Below are 18,672 nucleotides of genomic sequence, written 5' to 3'. Positions count from 1 at the left end.
GATGCTCTCAAGACACCACCTTACTGAAGTGAAATAGTTTTATGATCATTCATACTATCTATTTTTGATGTCCAGGATGCGTTTAAACTGTGCGGCATCAAGCATAGCGCACGGATAGTTAGACAGACGAACACACGGACACTTAATAGCTGTATAATTTGGTGAAAAGCTCCCGTGTTGTTACCCGGGGCGAGCTGTGACGTTAACAGCATCAAAGCATGTTTGTTCAGATCTCAGTTCTGTCTCGGCCTCCTGTCAGGGAAAACTCCAGCGTTGTTTTTGGCTGAAGCCAAACCCCAACACAATTACTTTTCCTCAGCTCACTTTTGTTTGTTTTGTCTCCTGTATTCATGCTGTACGGGTCCCGTAGCAAAAATCTGGCTAGAAACTTAATCACTACCCTAAAACACGCACACACGCACTACACTAAGAAGGGTGGGGTGGATTTCAAGGGCACTGCAGAGGACACTGGAACATAGTGTCCAAACACAGGCAGTAATTTATCTGACAAACATGCACGTAGAAATCTCATGTGATTCCAGGTACAGTGACTAAGATCTCTGCAGTAGTGTATCTTTAACCTCGCCGGGCCAAGGAAAATAGAGATTGTGCAAGAGCCCCTGTTACATATTATATAAAACTGACTGGCTGTTGATTTAATCCTGACTGATAATAACATGAGTTCCAGAGCATGTATCTCCATCCAAAAAAAAGAAAAGAAACTTTTAAACTACGGTACTGAACATTTGAAGTGGATCAAAAAATGAATCAAAGATTTTTTTGAAAGGTTTGGATCCACTTAAAATTAGTACAACTTTAACCATTTAAATGTAAAAATAATATAATAAAAACTTACAAATATGAAATGAAATTTTAATAGAATCACAATTATACAAAAATAATTTATATGAATTTGTATTTAAATTTTAGGTCAAATGTGTTTAATGAACAGTACAGTCTGTTCCTAGGAAATAACAGAAATGTATAGTTTTTTCATCCAAATTGTGTTTATATGACTACAAAAAAAATTATAATAAAAAAAAAATGTTTAGTTAGACTGTTAGACTGTTATATTTAAAATGAGCATCTTAACTAAAATATTGTCTTTCATATCCTGTGAAGATGATGAATGTGTTAATTTCAGCTAAGCAATTGCTTCTGTTTGACCGCATAAACACTAATCTGCGTTTCCTTGCAGATTCGGTCCTCCATTTCTGATGAGAGAGGACAGGTCCGTGTCGTGGGAGCAGCTACAGCAGAGCATCCTCAGCAAACTCTACTACCTAATGATCAATGGCTCACAGGCACACGTAAGATCCACCGCTTGCACTCATTTAGCCTATCTGAGCCGTAGATACAAGCTAGCGATGCAAAAAAAATGCAAGCTTTCGACAGCCAGCCCCGCTAAAACCATCTCAGTTCAAGACCTTAAGTGTCTCATGAGATTCCATCGCTTCCTCTAAACCATCTTCCTTCTTCCTCCTGCGTTCTTGTGGTCGTTCCTGTTGCTTTTCCGCGGTTGATTGGTTCCCCCTGCTGGGTGTTTTCAGACACACCAGCCAGAATCAAACAGTGTCGGTGCACATCCAGGGCCTTTCAGTAGGTGTCTGTGGACCCCTGTGGGTCCGTGAAGGTACTACAGGAGGTCGGCGGACAGAGAGAAGATCTCAACATCTGAACCTCTTATTCGTCAGAGTTTCATGATTTCCACAGAAACGTTAAACAGCACGACTGTTTTCAACACCGACCATTATTAAATGCTGTCTGTTATTTCTGAAGGGTCATGTGACGCTGAAGACTGGAGCAATGATTTAATATTTAATAAATATCACCGGAAAAAATATATTTGAACATACATTCAAATGGAAGAATGAATTTGAAATGGATTTACTGCGTTATTTGCAGCAAAACTCTCAGTAAGCAAAAGAGACTTACTTCAGAACAATAAAAAAAGGCAAAACAAAAGTATACACACAAACACACTTTTATATAAAGCCATTATTTATATTTATTAGTAGTGTTTGATAAGTTAAGCATTACTATTACTATTCTATTGATGCTTAATTGTTAAATCTCGATGTTTTTAACTATTTCACAATATCACGATACCAGTAGTGAAGTATTATTGTAATTGAGCCTTTACGGCGTGAATCAAAAGCAGCTGCTCGTTGTTTCATGCCTCTTTGGCCTTTTCTACTGATGTCTCTGTGTATTTTTCATTAGAATTTCAGGGTGTTATTCAAGATTCGTGTTGTTGGGGGATCTGCAGCTTATAGCTATTTAAATCCCCAAGACGGACGGCCGCTTTATCACCCTGCTGTGGACAGGTAATATTGTGTGTGTGTGTGTGTGTGTGTGTGTTCAAGTAGACATCGATCAGGACAGAATATAAATGGCATCTTTCTCAGAGGTGCCAGTAACATCAGTCCAATTCAGATGATGTTTGCTAACAAAAGACACTCTAAAATAAACAGTGCATATTTTGATATCACATTAAACAAACATTTCATTTAAGTTCATTCATTATTCATAGCACCGCTTAATAATGCATACTGTATTTACAGATAGAGGCATCGGGGAACTCAATTTATGATCATTTTTTCTATTATAAACATCAAAAGAAACCTCTGAGCTGCCGTCAACGTTTATCACAATCACAATTTTCATGGAACGTTCAAAACCAAATCTTTAAATATTGTTCACTTCATTATTCTCTGCAGTCACAGGTTGTTCGGGATTATCCTTAAGCTTTAATATGTGATATTGTACATTTCAGTAGCAACAGTAGTAGGTTTTTTACTTAGGAATCCCACAATAGCGGCGTCATTACGTGGCTCTCTGGAATACTCGATTCTGATTGGTCAGTCGCAACATTTTACGACGTGTTGTGTTAGTATACGTGTTATTAAAGGGTTGCTCCACGCCAATATGAACATTTTGTCATTAATCACTCACCCCCATGTCATTTTAAACATAGCTTTGTTTATCTTAAGAAACCAATTTAAGATATTTTGATGAAAACCAGGAGGCTCGTTGACTGCCAAGTAATAAACACCGTCGAGATCTAAGTGTGAAAAACATTGTAAGAATACAATGCCATTAGTAATTCAGCTAGCATTAGCAGATTATGTCCCATCTGTGTCTCTCTGCGTCATTTATTTTCTACAGAAGATAGCTTTATAACATTCATATTGAACCACCGATGGCAGATGGACTATTCTGATGCAGAACGTTAATTTCTTTAGGCGTAAGGTTGGTGTAGCACATACATAATAACTGTGGAGAGTCCCTGTAAAGCACAAAAACCATGTGTGTGCGTATCTGTGCATGTACTGTATGAGAAGCTCTTTTAACACGGTCCCTGTGGCTTGCTCTTGATCTTTTCAGAGCTCTAAAGCTGTGCGGCTCAGGTGGACCGCCGCATGTGAAGCTCATTGTCGAGTGGGAGAACAGAATCAAAGACTGGTAATGCAATCTTTCACTTCCCTTTGAGTACAGAACATTGGTTTTCAAGCGCATCCAGCCTGATGGTCCGGTGACCGCGTGTCTGTGTGCAGCCTGTTTGGTAACATCCAAGAGGAGGTGGTGAAGGACTCGGAAAGTGTTCGTGCTCAACAACAACACCACGTTCAACAGCACAGCTGCACCCTGGATGAGTGCTTTGAGCTCTACACCAAAGAAGAACAAGTAACTCACACAAAAACACATATCTGCTGAATATTAGCAGCTGAATGCCACAGGAAATCACAACCCAGCTTAAAGGCAGCGTGAGTGCGAGGGCCATATTGCTTTTGTGTAGTGGTATTCAATAAAAATCCCAATGAATACTGAAACATTCCAGGTGCTGCCAGTTATAATACATTTGTCCAAATATATATATATATTTTTTATATTAAGTTTTACAGTTTGAAATGTTTGTTAATGAATGATCATATTTATTATTTTCGTAAATCACAATAGTATTTTTTACATTTAGTTTATTATAATTGATATATTATTGTAAGGTTTTATTGTTAAAAACATTATAATTTGTACTCTTGTAATAATTAACAATTTATTAACAATCACTAATGATTGACAATTAATGTTTATATATTGTTTCAAATAATAATAAAAAAAAAAATCTTGGCCATTAGCATATTTGTAGTTTATTTAAAAAAACATTTTGCTTTATTTTTACTATTATTTTTTTATATAAAATAATATTATGCTTTGGAGATTGCTTTAACATTAATAAACATTTTACAAACATTTCTGTGACATTTCTCAGAAATCAATCATTGTCCTCCGCGACTTTGTTTATAAACATAACCTTGTAAAGTTTTTCAACCAGTTTTCATTATGACAGATAAACATGTATAACAGCTGAGACCTGGCAATTTTTTGAAATGATGACATTGCCCTCTCATTCTGCGACAGTCGCTCTAGTGCAGCTGGTGTTTCTGTTTGAAAGAAGACAAATACAGAAAGTTATTATTATTGTAAGAAAAAATGTGCTGTTTGTAGTAGAACAGAATGGAATCGACATGCAAGGATTACGTGCAAATGACTTGAGGATTTTTAATCAGTATAACTTGCTTTTTTTTCTGTGGAACACAAGAGGAAGTGGTGTGTCCTGTTCTCTTCATTAAAAACATAATGTGACCACTGAAGCACAAAAACACTCTTCAACGCACCATAAAAGAGGAGCTTAGAGATGGTGTAGTGTATTTTAAGCATTGCTGTCTTACAATAGCTTTGTGTGAAAAACAGACAAAACGATTTCGACATTTTTCTCTAAAATATTGCTTTCGAATTTGCTTCAAACTCATTTATTCTGCAAGTTATTACTATCAAACCTGTCACATGGATAATCTAAATATGCATATACTACTGAAAAATGTAGGGTCAGTAGGATTTTTTTTATGTTCCACAAAAAATATTAAGCAGCACGTCTGTTTTAAATACCTGATAATACTTAAAAAAAAAAAAGAGCAGCAAATCAGTACATCATAATGATTTCTGATGCTGAAAATTCAGGAAAAAATTACATTTTAACACTTATTCAAATAGTAAATAGTTATTAACAACAATAAACAACAGTATTTTTGACTAATTGCAACCTCGGTGAGAATTCTTTTGAATTCTAGCTTAAATCAAAATGTAATTTATTATAGCTTTTATTTTATTGAAATTTATGAAGCTCTTTTCTGTTTATTTCCTTTCATTTAAACAATGCAAGATACTCAAAAAGTGCTATGTGATGAATTCTAGTTTGTCCGAACCGTTTATTCAGACCGTTTCCTTGAAGTGATATGCTGATTTTCCGCCCGCGTTTACGTAGCTGGCCCCTGACGACGCGTGGAAGTGTCCTCACTGTAAGCAGCTGCAGCAGGGCACTGTGCAGATGAGCCTGTGGACGCTCCCAGACATCCTCATCCTTCACCTCAAGCGCTTCAGACAGGTGGGAGAGCGCCGTAACAAGCTCTCCACGCTGGTGCACTTCCCCCTCACTGGCCTCGATATGGGACGCCACATGGTCAAGAGGAGCAACTGTGCCCGACCGCCGCCAGGCTGGAAACAACAGGCCCATCAGCGGCCCGACGCCGGCCGACACACTCCGACCTTCCTGTACGACCTGTACGCGGTGTGTAACCATCACGGAGGCATGCATGGAGGCCATTACACAGGTGTGTGAGCAAAGGAGAAACTGTGAGCAGTTGTGATATGTATGCACTGTAAAAAAAAACGTTGAGCAAACTTAAAATGATAAGGCAACCAGATTCAGCAGATTTTTGAGTTCTCTCAACTTAGAAAACTCCTGCAAATATAAGTTGAGAAAACTTAAAAATCAGTTTGCCTTAAAACTTTTTTTTTGACAATGTGTGTTTTGTGTGTATTTATTATGTTTATATAAATATACACACATACAAGATATATATTTAAAAGAATTACATGTATTCGCATGTCTATGATTATATTCATATAATTTGTATTATAAATTCATATTTAAGCATAACCTATTTTTTAAGTATATACATTTATGTGTTGGTATTTATATACACATAATAAATGTATATTAATACACAGTATGCACACATATATTATTATGTTATTATTATGTAAACAAAATTTTAATCATTTGACAACATTAGTACAGCCTTATTGTGGCTTAAAGGGATAGCAGGGTCTTGGTCATTTATAAGATGCAAGGCAATGGCTACCAGCGCTTTGAGAATCCAAAAAAAAAACATACAGGCAAAATAAAATGTTAACAGTCATCCAATCTGTGCCTTTTAGAAATAACAGATAAGGAAAGATACAAGATATAAGAAAAGCGATACAAATTATGGATGATAAATTTAATTTAATAAAAAAAAAAAACAGTGCATAACAAAATAATAAATTATTCTAACATTGCAAGGCATGATAAATACTTTTAAAATCATAATTAAAAAAAAAAAATCATAGCCATCACAGATAAAGTTTGGAGAACCCTGGTCTATACTACTCAAAATAAATTACAGACGAATAATTTATTAAAAATTAAAATATATATTTGATTTATATAAATGATATAACTTAAATTAGGCATATAATGTACAATATGAACAATGCTATTAATTTTTGAAATATGCTAAAGACTATGTTTAACAATGCTATTAAAATATGAATGTTTTTAATTAAATTTAAGCAAGCATTAGAGGATTGTTGCAGAATTAGTCTAAATGTAAAAACGATATCAGCTGATGTTTACAAAATGTATATGACTAATATCACTGATATCTAAAATAGTACTGATAATCGCATCCTTTTAAAAAAATCCATTTGAACCTTTCCACAGATCTCGTGTGTCCTATATGCTGAGCACACATGCTGAGATTTATGGGATTATAATGAGGAAATAACACTTCAAAATCCTTCTGAAATACATCATCCCTTCTAGATCCAGGGTGGATTCACATTTCAGTGAAATAATGACCCCATATATTTGTCAGAGTTCTGCAACAGCTATTTCAAGCAAGAAGCTTGCATCAGTTCGTGTAAGGCGATGCTTTGGTCACTGCTGGCAATGAAGCACAAAGTTAAAAGGCGAGGGAGAAAAGGGGCGGCCAAGTGACATGAGGCAGATGATGATGGAGAAGAGAGCAAAATATTCCAACCTCGTTTCTGCACAAGCTAAAGGACAGAAAGACCAGATTGTACCAAATATAGCAGATGTCACAAAAGGAAACCTCGATGAAACCGAATTAACATCACGCTTCAAAGTACAAGCCGAAATACATAACTATTTCTTGTGGCCATTACCTGCTAAATAATTACACCGCAAACCCTTTTTCTTAATTATTAATATCGCTATGAAAAAACATCATAGGATGTTTTTCTTGCCTCAGTGACACACCGTCTATTCTAGTTTTTAAGCATTATAATCATGCTTATGCAATTATATTTTTTAGTATTTTTTAATATTGAAGTTTTTATTTTATATTTAATTAATATATATGAAATATGCATGTGTGTGTTTGTGTGTGTGTTCTGTCACCAACAACAAAAAATAATGGTGTTGTCCTAATATGTAAGTACTGTATGTAGTACGGCCTGAAGTGAAGATAATGAGTGTGTGTTTGTTTTGAGCAGCGTACTGCAGGAACTCGGTGGACGGTCAGTGGTATGCGTACGATGACAGCAGTGTTGAGCCGGTGTGTGAGGCAGAAGTGTGCACACGCGGTGCTTATATCCTCTTCTATCAGAGACGAGATGCCATCCCACCCTGGTCAGCTAGCTGCTCGCTGCAAGGTAAACACTCTTCTCTGCATCTCTGCCTTTACTCTACACCCACACTATCAAGGGCAAACAAGCAGAAAGCAATTATCAAGAGAACACAACAATATGTCATTTCAGCCTGTCAGGTGTGCCTTAGTTTTTTAGTTTTTTTTCACTTTACAGTAAAATATTTTAAACTAAATATATATTTTAATATTTTTTAATTATTTTAAATATTTTATCATTTATATTTATATACTTTATAAAAAATACCATACTAAAATACTAAAATAATTTATACCAAATTTATATATTTGCATTTGTATTTTTTTACTTTTAGTTTTTATATTTTATAAATAATAATAATAAAATTAAGTTTGACTTCCATTATTAGAACTACTTATTATTAAATACTTTTACATTTTTACATTGACGTTAAAGTGAATTTATATATTGACTTTATATTTATCTACAACAAATTTTGAAAAAATCATTTATTAACTTTGCTAGAATTTTTGTGTTTATTTAGGCGCAGAACATCTTTATGACCTTTACGAGCTTAATTAGTTGGGGTTTTTATTGATTGACAGCACAGTTTTTTCTGTATGGTAGTTATACAATTTTTTGTACATGTGCGTATATATATATATATATATATATATATATATATATCTTACACAAAGACATTTAGGATTACATTTCGATTACAAATCTGCTAGTTAGTTTTTTAGAATGAGTTTGTCAAAATGCTTTAGTCAAAATGCATTCACTGCTTTTGTTTTTAATTAACTATTATTTTATTTTATTTAAACAAATTGGGCATTCAAAACTTGCTCTTGGCATAAATATTTAGAGCTAATATTTCACCACATTACTATATTATGACTATATGGCATAATAAACTTCCAAAACATTTTTAAAAATATGTCCAAACCCATACCTTTGAGCAATAGTGCATATGCAGCAATGTCAAAAGGCAAAGTCACATTCAACCTCTGGGTGGCTCCAAGAGCTTTTCTATCTCTCTTCACCTTCTCTGTGAGAACCGCGTCTTCAGAATACAAATATAAACATAGAAATGGCACAAATGAAATGATATGTATTCAGCACTAGTCCAAAGTCACTGCATAGTCACAACATAACCTTGCTGCTGGTACAAGAACAAAACATTTCTAGAAAAGACAAGGTCTTGATTAGGCACAGACATGGCTTTGAGCTGCCTGTCACAAGGGTCTGAAGACACGAAAGTTCACACGTACAATCACTCAAAAGTTTTCTCACTTTCCCTTTGTGCTCCTCCTGCTGTTCGTCTTCTGGCTCGACCCTACTGCCCCTCCACATCCATGAACTTATATGACACTTCAGTAAATCACGTCCACACAATCACATCCCAAGAAAAAAGATTAAAGGTGCATAGCCTAAAGAAATGATTCTGATGGCTGTGTGTGTCCTCTGAAGCAAGCTGGACTTTTCAATTGATTCTCAACATGACGTGAGATGAGCGGCAGGCTCACACATCAAAAAGTCCAGCAATTTTCGACTCTATGCAAATAATAGGTAAAAGCTCTGCATGCCCGTGAATAGATGTAAGATGAATGCAATGACGTCTAAAATCTGCCTGTAGTGCTGGTGCATTCTGTGCTAAAAGGTCATTCTTCCGTATTGCTAGATAAAATCAGATTTCAATGCATACATTTTGTGCATGTCTTACAATGATTCAAGTTTCTTTGAGACCAGCAGACACAAAAACTACCATTCAGAAATTTAAGACCAGTCGGAAATCATTGATTATAAAAAATAATTGTATTATAATGTCGAATTTTTTTTTTACTGCTTTATCTTTTGTGTGAAAATATAATATTGTGTGGCATATAATGTGACACGTGACTTAGGATTCTTTGATGAATAGAGAGGCAAAAAGAACGGCATTCATTTGAAATATATTTTGTGACATTATCAATGTCTTCATGTTTTTTTTCTTACTGGCCCTAAATATTAACAGTAGCTTTGGTTGCAGAAAAAGTTTTTCATATTAAAGATTCATATGATGTGGCTAAAATAGAACATTATTTTGTGCATTTGATGTAATGCAACGTGTTTATGCTGTTTAGCTTTCAAAAAACACATTATTTTGTACATTCTGTACATTTTTGGTCAATTTGAACAAAGGTCATCGTTCTAAAAAGAGAGGTGTGCTCTGATTGTTTTTTACGCGTCGCATTGCATCGCACCATGACCATGTCTGCATTCGCGATCAGAGAAACAATAATCAGTAGCAGGTTTAATAAGGAAGCACAGCTTACTTTAAGGTTGTGAGTCAGAAGCACCAGACTGTCCTTGCAGAATCGCCTCACTTTATAGTCTCCACTCACAGCCAGCATAGGCCGCTCTGTCAGGGTCAGGAATCAGGCCTCTGTAAATGCACTGAACACGCTCTAATATTTTTTCTGAACTGTTCTGGGATGGTGTTGTGAATACAACTTAACCACTGATTTCTAGCCGTGTCCTCTTTTAGAAACACAAAGAAAGTAGTTTCTCTTTCAAAAAGAAACACAGCGTCTCCAGAACATGGCGCCTGCAGCAACACTACAGTAAAAATAATAGTTCTGCCGCCTTTCTTTGTGTAAACATTTGGGCGGTGTTATTAAAATAAACCCACTCTGTGATGTAGAAAAGTGGGGGCGTGTTTAAACAGGCCTTTTTAATATATATATATATATATAGTTGTGCACATAAGTTGACATAAAATGTGCAAAATGTTAATTCAAACAAAATAAGAGAGCTCATGAAAATTGCATATTATTTTTTATTTTTATTAGTACTGTCTTGAATAGGCTATTTCACATAACAAATGTTTACATATACTCCACAATGATAACTAAATTTATAAAAAAATCACCCCATTCAAGTTTACATACCCTTGAATCTTAATACTATGTGTCTTTTCCTGGATGATCCACGGCTATGATAGTTATAATAGTTGTTCATGAGTGCCTTGTTAACCCTGAGCAGTTCAACCACCTGCTGTTCTTCAGAAAAATCCTCCAGCTCCTGCACAGTCTTTGGTTTTTCAGCATCTTCTGCACATTTGAACCCTTTCCAACAGTGACTGTATGATTTGATGAATCGAGGCACTCGTGCATAACTATTACAAAAGGTAAAAACATGATGCTTAAGATGTATGTTTGAAGCCGGTTATGTGCTTTGACACATTGTTCCTTTCACTGTGATTTCTGAATCCTTTGCAAATCGTTGTGTATATATATATATATATATATATATATATATATATATATATATATAATATTAAGCTTCTCCGCTTAACCCACATATATTTATATGTGAGAGCTGTATGTCTGAGATTGATCCAGTGAACATGCTGTTCCCTTTTCCACGGCTAACTTTAGGGGGTACGTTTGCCCAAGAAAACAAAACTTACTGATGTCATTTCAAAACATATTTCTGCAGGACACAAAACGATATATTTTGAAGAAGGTTGGGGGGAGAAAAACATTTGGACCCCTCTGACCTTGTTTACACGGATTAATACAGAGACATTTCAGCATATAATTGTATGTGTCTGTTCCACAGAAGAAAGAAAGTCTTTCAGAGGTTTGAATGACATGAGGGTGATTAAATGATGACAGAAATGTCCTTTTGGGCGTTGTTTTTTCAGTAACAAGTAATCAAGCAAATTACGGTTTCCCCGTTACAATACCGTTACTGATAATAAAATGCGGCGTTACAATAAATTGTAAGCTATAGGCATATTTTCGGCCTATAATTGTATTTTTCAGTTCATCTGTATAGATGCGCAGTGTAACATGTATTTGACATACCATAGTGTGAAGGGTCACAGGGTCACTGTATCTTTGTTTTAAAAACACAAAGAAAGCGAGAGAGTCTTAGATACCAAGCAGAATGGATACACTTCATGTACACGGAGTTCCTTTGGAATTCTCCAGCTTTTAAGAACTGAATGTTTGTTCATTTTCATCCTAGTGTAATGCAATAGGCGAGAACTAACGACTGAAGGGCGTTGTTATTACCACACAATAAAAAAATATTGAAACTAAAAATGCTGATATTCACCTATTGTTAAATAAAAACAGAATAGCTTATCATCCGCTGCATCATTTGTTTTGTAATTTGTAGATTGCTCAAGCATGTCATTTTTTAAAAACAGACTTAAAGCTGATGGATCATATATATATATATATATATATATATATATATATATATATATATATATATATATATATATATATATATATAAACACACCTGAAAGAGAAAACTAGTAGATACAGTAAGATTCACTCATCACGGCGCACACATCAATTTTCGAATGAGAAAGGTTTATTAGACGGGGAAGGGCGTGGTCTCAAAATTAAAGATGAAAGATGCAACATAACGCCAGCAGAGGTCACTCATACTTCATTAATTAATTTTGCGGAAATACATAATACATGGAACAGATTTGTGCTGTATTATTGATTGTTTATGTTGCTAACGGTTGCTAAGGGTGCTGCTCAGTGATACACATAACCCTTGGTGAAGCGGTCATGGCTGTGCTGTATGGTGAATAAAACCCAGCGGCTGACCAATCAGAATCGAGGAATGGAACAAACCGTTTTATACATTGTTATCGTAGTAATTCATAGGTGTTATCGTAATTCATAGTATTTTTAGCACTTTTTTTTTCTGCCTTTTAATAGAAACACTAAATGACAAACTATCTTAAGGACAATCACCAGTTAGCTCAGTCTTATAGTCTTATAATGCTAAATTAAAAACATAGTAATTTTATAACGTTATAAATAATTACTAAGATGATTTCATTGCCAAGGCGTCCACAGAGGGTTGATAATATTTACATATTCTCTCACGTTGTCCCACAAAAACAAAAATAGTGAAGGTTAATGTACAATGTTTCATAATAATAATAATTAATTCTCATTTCATTCGTGATTAAAAATGAATGAGCAGCACTCTTCTTCCACCTCAAAACATGTGCCAATCAAACATGAGTGTTAGAATAAAAGATGCATCTCTGAAAGGACATGTCTTAATGCATCCCTTCTTCTTTCAACCCTTCTGAGACGTTTCCATATGCTGCAATTTTCTCAAGGTCTGTAACTCAGGTCTGTTTATAAGGTTGTTGCTCCAGCTGCGTGCCTGTATCTTGCAATCATTTGTATGCACACCGTAATACTTGTTTGGATCCCTTCCATCTCATCTTCGTGAGTGTTTAATAGAGACCAGCCTCCAGATACAAAGGCCAGGGCAAAGTGAAAAAAGGTCTCTGGAATTTTCATGCACTTTAGTGCAAAATGCTTCACGGTAAAGCCCAAAATAAGTCTGTTTACTTACTTCCAAATAACTATCATTTAGCGACATGTGCCTTTCGGTCTGTTATCAGAAAAAAAACTAACAGTGTTTTGACTTGCATGAGTGGGGCAAAACTGACTAAAACCACTTTTTGATTTGATTGCCAGGCTCCTCTACCTCAGACCACTGGCTCATCCGGCTAAACACAGACAAGCCAATTTCTAATTCAAGCAGCAAGCTGTCCAATTCATCTTCAGCACCAGAGCCCCAAACACCACACCTTCCTATCGTCCGTGAGCCTCAAAATGAAGACAATGGTCAGTGCGTTCTTGCTTCATATCTGCTACTTCTGCGTCTTCCATCAGTTGTAAAACAGAAACTAACTATTGTTTCGAGTGCCTCTGCTGTAACATCAAAACCCACAAAACAAATTAGTCTTGGGTTGCCTTAAGATTGCCTTCAGAAAAATATCCAAGTGTCATCAATTAATTTTTAATGCAGACCTTGCTTTACTCATTAATTGAAAAACCTATTTAAAAAAATCATCTCACAGTAACATTACCAATTAGACGAATGCTGAAAGTTAAGTTAAGTTAAATTAGCACCAGGGGCTAGATTAGCTTTTTTTTTCAAACATCTCATTAAATACTGTTAACCATTACAATCAGTTTATGTAACATGCTTAAAAACTGCCCTTCTACTCGTTTTAAAATAACTTCAAATAGAACTAAGCAATGACCTTAAAATGTAGGAGGTTGTAGGTTGTTCTGTAATTTAGATCTCCACTGTATTTTGTCAAATATATGTATTATATTATACATTTTCTGGTAATACTTGCACAGTAAGGTCCTGTTAGTTAACTTCAGATGATCACATACCCTCATGTCGTTCCAAACCCGTAAAAGCTGTATTCGTCTTCATAACACAATTTAAGATATTTGGATGAAAACCAGGAGGCTTGAGTGAGTGTCCCATTGACTGCCAAGTAATAAACACTGTCAAGTTCCAGAAAAGTATCATCAGAATAGTCCATCTGCGATCGCTGGTCCACCCGTAACATTATGAAGCTACGAGAATACTTTTGCGCCATTTTGGAGAATATCCACTGGATGCAAATACCGTATTCATCTCGGTCTCAACCACAACTTAAGGATGCGCCGTTTTCATTTAAATGAAAGCTCAGAGACTCCTGACCCTTTAACTAACCTTAAATTACGACGAACAATACATCTGTAACTGAATTTCTTAATCTTTAAGTCATCCATTTTCTGCTTTTAGATGTAGTTGAGCCAGCGCCGTTTGTACGAAGCGTCCGGGGCCACAGTATGAGTATGCGCTACCAGTCCAAATCCAAGACGGGCCCAAGCAAAGTTCTTCCACTGCGCTGGTCATTTGCTTCCAAGGACCGCAGAAAGCCCTCCAGCGTCGCTCCACAAAGCGGAAACGACGAGTTGGTGGAGTACCTCGAGTCCGGCCGGCGGCCACGATGCACCAAGGAGCCCATAGTAAGCATCGTGGCTAGTCCTTCACAGGTCAAAGCCCACCCTCGCGAGGACGATTCTCTGAGTTCCCCGAGCTGCAGCAGTAGCGTGGAGCGATGTAGCTATCAAGGTCCGGATTCCCCCAGACTGCCCGAAGGCCAGAGCAGACCAACCTCGGATCTCAACGGCATTACATCCGACAACTCGTTGGCCAAAAACAGTTCAAAAACCAGGCAGGAGCACGAAAGGACTCAAGCCAGCAAGTCTCTTCAAGGTTCTCCTAGTGCGCTCTCCAATGGTACCGGCAACAGTGCATCTTATTCCAGAGACTCCACGTTAAAACGGCTACGTAACCAGCCGGCTGCGACTAGCAGGACTCATCCCAGCCAGACGCAGGCAGCCACGGGGGAAAGCAGGAGTAAAGACGGCGTCGTCATCAGCACCGTCCAACTGCAGGATAAGGAGGTAGTTCCCAGGAAAACGCTTTCCAGCAAGAGCTTGACCAAACTGTCACTATCCAACGGGACTCTAAATGGAAAGGGAATTGAGGTGAGGAAATCCGGCACCGCTCACAAGAGCGCCAGTAAAGCGGTTAACGGCAGAGAAAGTCAGGTTTGTTCGAACACAGCTGATATAAAACGCGCCCACAGCTCATCTAATATTCAGAGCAGGCTAGATATGACTTTGAAAAGGACGTTGTCTCTCCAAAGAAACGGTCCGTTGGTGCCGGCTCCCAATAAAGGACCAGATAAATCCTCCTATGCAACGCTTCAGAAAATCAGATACAGCAGCACTTCGCTCGGCAGACAGAGACCCGTACCCGAGTCCTGCTTCTGATGGCTTTCATGTTCACTGTGGGAAATGGTGTTTGTATATACAGTATGTTTGGTCATGCATTTGACGACATTTAAATATTGCATTCTGTTGCTCTTTTCCAAAACCTAGTGAGCACTGAAAAGCATTTTATGCATATTTCCAACACAAACCCTGGTTGAAAAGGTTCAAAATGCCTTGTTTTCAGCAAAGGCAGCAGGTAGTCTTTTAAGAGATTGCAGTTCTATAATGCTTTGCGGGAAAAAAAAAACTAAACAAGTGAAATAAACCTGTTATGTATTTCATCAAATCAGTGATCCTTGAGAAATCATTCTAATGTGCTGATTTGTTGCTATTCTTTTCAATGTTGATCCATTTAATGCATCTCTGATGAACAAAAGCATTCATTTAATTCAATAGCATTTAATAATCTTAATCACCACAAATATTCAAACAGTATTGAGTGTTTCTTTAACTGTGCACTTAATTAGTCCATTTAAAAAATCAATGCGTTCTCAAATACATCTCAAATTATGTATTATGTATAATGACATTCTGGAAGAGGAAAAACAACATACTCCTGTTTTTCTGAGCCTAAATTTGTAGCCAGCATTTTACGTATCAGAGATAAACACAACACATTAAAAAAAAATTTGTAATAAAATTTAAAGGCAAAATTGATGCAGTGAGAATGAGGGACATTTGTACCTACTGAAAAACTTGTTTACGCCGTAACTATAGATAAACTGTACAAGATATTTGAACAGTTGGGGGAAAAGGAAAAAACATGCATCCAAGTCATGTAACAAAACAAATCAAAGAGCTATTAGTTAAAAATCAAGAGATATGTGCTGAATTTGAAGAAACACTTAAAATATATTATTGAAGTTCTTTGTGTCATATTAAAAATGATTATATTTCCTATTTGTTGATGATTTTGGATTTTCCTTTTCGTTTGACAGCTATATATTTTATCTATATATTTTAATGACATTCTAATTGACAGAAGCTACCTATGTAGGGTGTAGGCACTAAGACCGCTCACTAGGTTCTGTATCAGAGCTTGTATTTCCCCTTTCAAATATGACTTTCTGTATCATAACTTTCTATTGTTGGTATAAACAATATTTAACTTGAATATGTCAAAGCCTGTTCTTAAATCTCAATTCACACCTGCAGATATGTAGCACCGCAAGCCTGCTGAAACGTCAGAATTGAGCTCTGCTTCACGCGTTTAGTGAACCTTCATGTACATTTATGCAAGTGCCTTTTTGTAATGATCTCAGGAGAGCGGCGGCCGTTAGAACAGTTTTTTTTTTGTTTTTTTTTTACTTATGAATATACATGTGCACACCTCACCACAGATTAAATAAATCCACAGACGGCACAAACATCTATTCATCTCACTTCCACAACATCCCAAATGACTTTAAATGTCTCCCTACAACCCGTACCTTGTTCACTGCCGGATCGACTCGTTGGTTTTCTGACATGAACGGACTGTGCGAGTACAATCAGACAAAGCCGAGTTTTATGAGCGCGTTTCAGACGCCTGGAAATGAGTGTATCATGGCAAAACGTATCAAGGCACTAAGGCTTAAAATAGCAATATCTTCAAGATGGATCTTCAAGGATCATGCAGACAGCAATATCTATCTATATATATATATATATATATATATATATATATATATATATATATATATATATATATATATTTTTTTTTTTTTTTTTTTTTTCAAATTGTAAAGTGAAGGTAAACTAGTTTTAAAAATGATTTTGACGCATCTGGCGTAAGGCATTAAAAGGAGCAGTAAATTCAAGCTAAATCAAAGAAATTATAAAAATATTAAATAAAATGATAAAATATTCATATACGCAGTTGTTTAGGGGGGTTTGATAATATGAAGCATATTATCATATCATATATCATATATTCTTGTGTTAGGATATTTGAATCTGGACATAGTTTTTTCTGAAACGAATGATACCTCAGATTGTTGAGCTGGGCTGTGTTTACTGATTAACTAACATATACGATCACTGCAGGAGCCAGCTAGCCTCGACTGTACCCTCTGTTGTCTGAACCGCATTCATTTCTGATGATTAATGATGCAAATCTCTGACTTGTATCATGTGACCGCTTAACTAACGCAGGCGTTCTGTTTAAGCATTAGTTGTCAGCAGCAGATGTCGTCATGGTTGGGTAAACTTTGAGAGCAGCGAATGGGGCCACAAATACATTTTTTGCATTGACTTTGAATCAAAGGGAAAAAAGGTGATAACTGTAGTCAGAAGAGAGAACAATGTCAAATTTACCATCCCTCCCATAGATGCTGCTTTATAAACACACCGTGAGTGTCTCAACTAGTTTTTTTTTTCTGTAACTTGAGGTGATATATTATAAAGTATAGCTCCTGAAGATTTTATGATGATGCTTAATGATTAATTAATGTTTATTTCAAGCTATGTCTAGTAAAGAGGAAGAGATGATCGTGAAGTGCCGCTTGAACTCAGGAGTCTTTTCTGTTGACTTGTTGTCAGTTTGCTCTTTCCTCCGCAATGTATTTTTCACCGTGTGAGTCAATGAGCGTGCCATGGGTTGTCAGACATAGCAACGGTAATTAAGGGGGTGGGTCTTTGCAAAGGGTCGATCCCAGGACAGAAGCAATGTACAGCATGCTTAGTATGATGCACTAACAAGGAACTACGCTTCTGATCAGCTAACAGGGAACGTCCTTAAAAGTTATGAGCAAATATTCTTCAAACATTAACCATGTTCATTCAACGTTATCCGGTCCTTAACAGTGTTCTCAAAACATTAGTTTAAAAACATTATGTAGGGTTGTAATGATTATGAATATCCACTGAAGGCGAGCGTAGAAGAACCCAAGTTCAGTTTATCAAGAGTGCAATCCAAAAATACGCAACGAGGCAAGCAGCAAAACCCCAAATGTTTTTTTCTGAAACATTTTAGTTCTACGATGGTCCTATAATACTTGCATAATAAAAAAATGGAGTATTCTTCTTAAAGAAACATTTCAACCAAAAATGAAAATGACCCCATGATGTCCTCACCCTCAAGCCATCCTAGGTGTATGTGACTTTTGTTTTTCAGATGAATACAATTAGAGTTGTATTAAAAAACGTCATGGCTCTTCCTAGCTTTTTAATGGCGGTGAATGGAGGTTTAGATTTTGAAGCCCCTAAAAGTGCATCCATCTATGATTAAAAAGTGTTCCACACATCTCCGGGGGGTTAAAAAAAGACCATTTGAAGCAAAAAATATCCACAGTTAAAATTTAT

General features: G+C 36.2%; 1 protein-coding gene across 3 annotated transcripts in view; it reads left to right on the top strand.

Annotated features, from left to right (window-relative positions):
* The window catches only part of usp43b (ubiquitin specific peptidase 43b), a 55,819-nt gene extending 39,315 nt beyond the window's left edge, over nucleotides 1-16,504 (top strand). For 2 of the 3 annotated variants that reach the window (XM_043234021.1, XM_043234019.1), the window contains exons 8-15: nucleotides 1,199-1,310; nucleotides 2,224-2,327; nucleotides 3,388-3,465; nucleotides 3,558-3,687; nucleotides 5,324-5,669; nucleotides 7,618-7,776; nucleotides 13,240-13,389; nucleotides 14,351-16,504. In XM_043234021.1, coding sequence (XP_043089956.1) covers nucleotides 1,199-1,310; nucleotides 2,224-2,327; nucleotides 3,388-3,465; nucleotides 3,558-3,687; nucleotides 5,324-5,669; nucleotides 7,618-7,776; nucleotides 13,240-13,389; nucleotides 14,351-15,390 — 2,119 coding nt within the window. In that variant the 3' untranslated portion in view covers nucleotides 15,391-16,504. The remainder of the gene's footprint in view (nucleotides 1-1,198; nucleotides 1,311-2,223; nucleotides 2,328-3,387; nucleotides 3,466-3,557; nucleotides 3,688-5,323; nucleotides 5,670-7,617; nucleotides 7,777-13,239; nucleotides 13,390-14,350) is intronic. The other variant, XM_043234020.1, reaches the window with a different exon arrangement.
* Nucleotides 16,505-18,672: the final 2,168 nt, after the last annotated feature.

The sequence above is a fragment of the Puntigrus tetrazona genome, chromosome 3 (genome assembly GCF_018831695.1).
Source record: "Puntigrus tetrazona isolate hp1 chromosome 3, ASM1883169v1, whole genome shotgun sequence".
NCBI lineage: Eukaryota > Metazoa > Chordata > Actinopteri > Cypriniformes > Cyprinidae > Puntigrus > Puntigrus tetrazona.
This window is presented reverse-complemented; position numbering and strand designations above follow the sequence as displayed.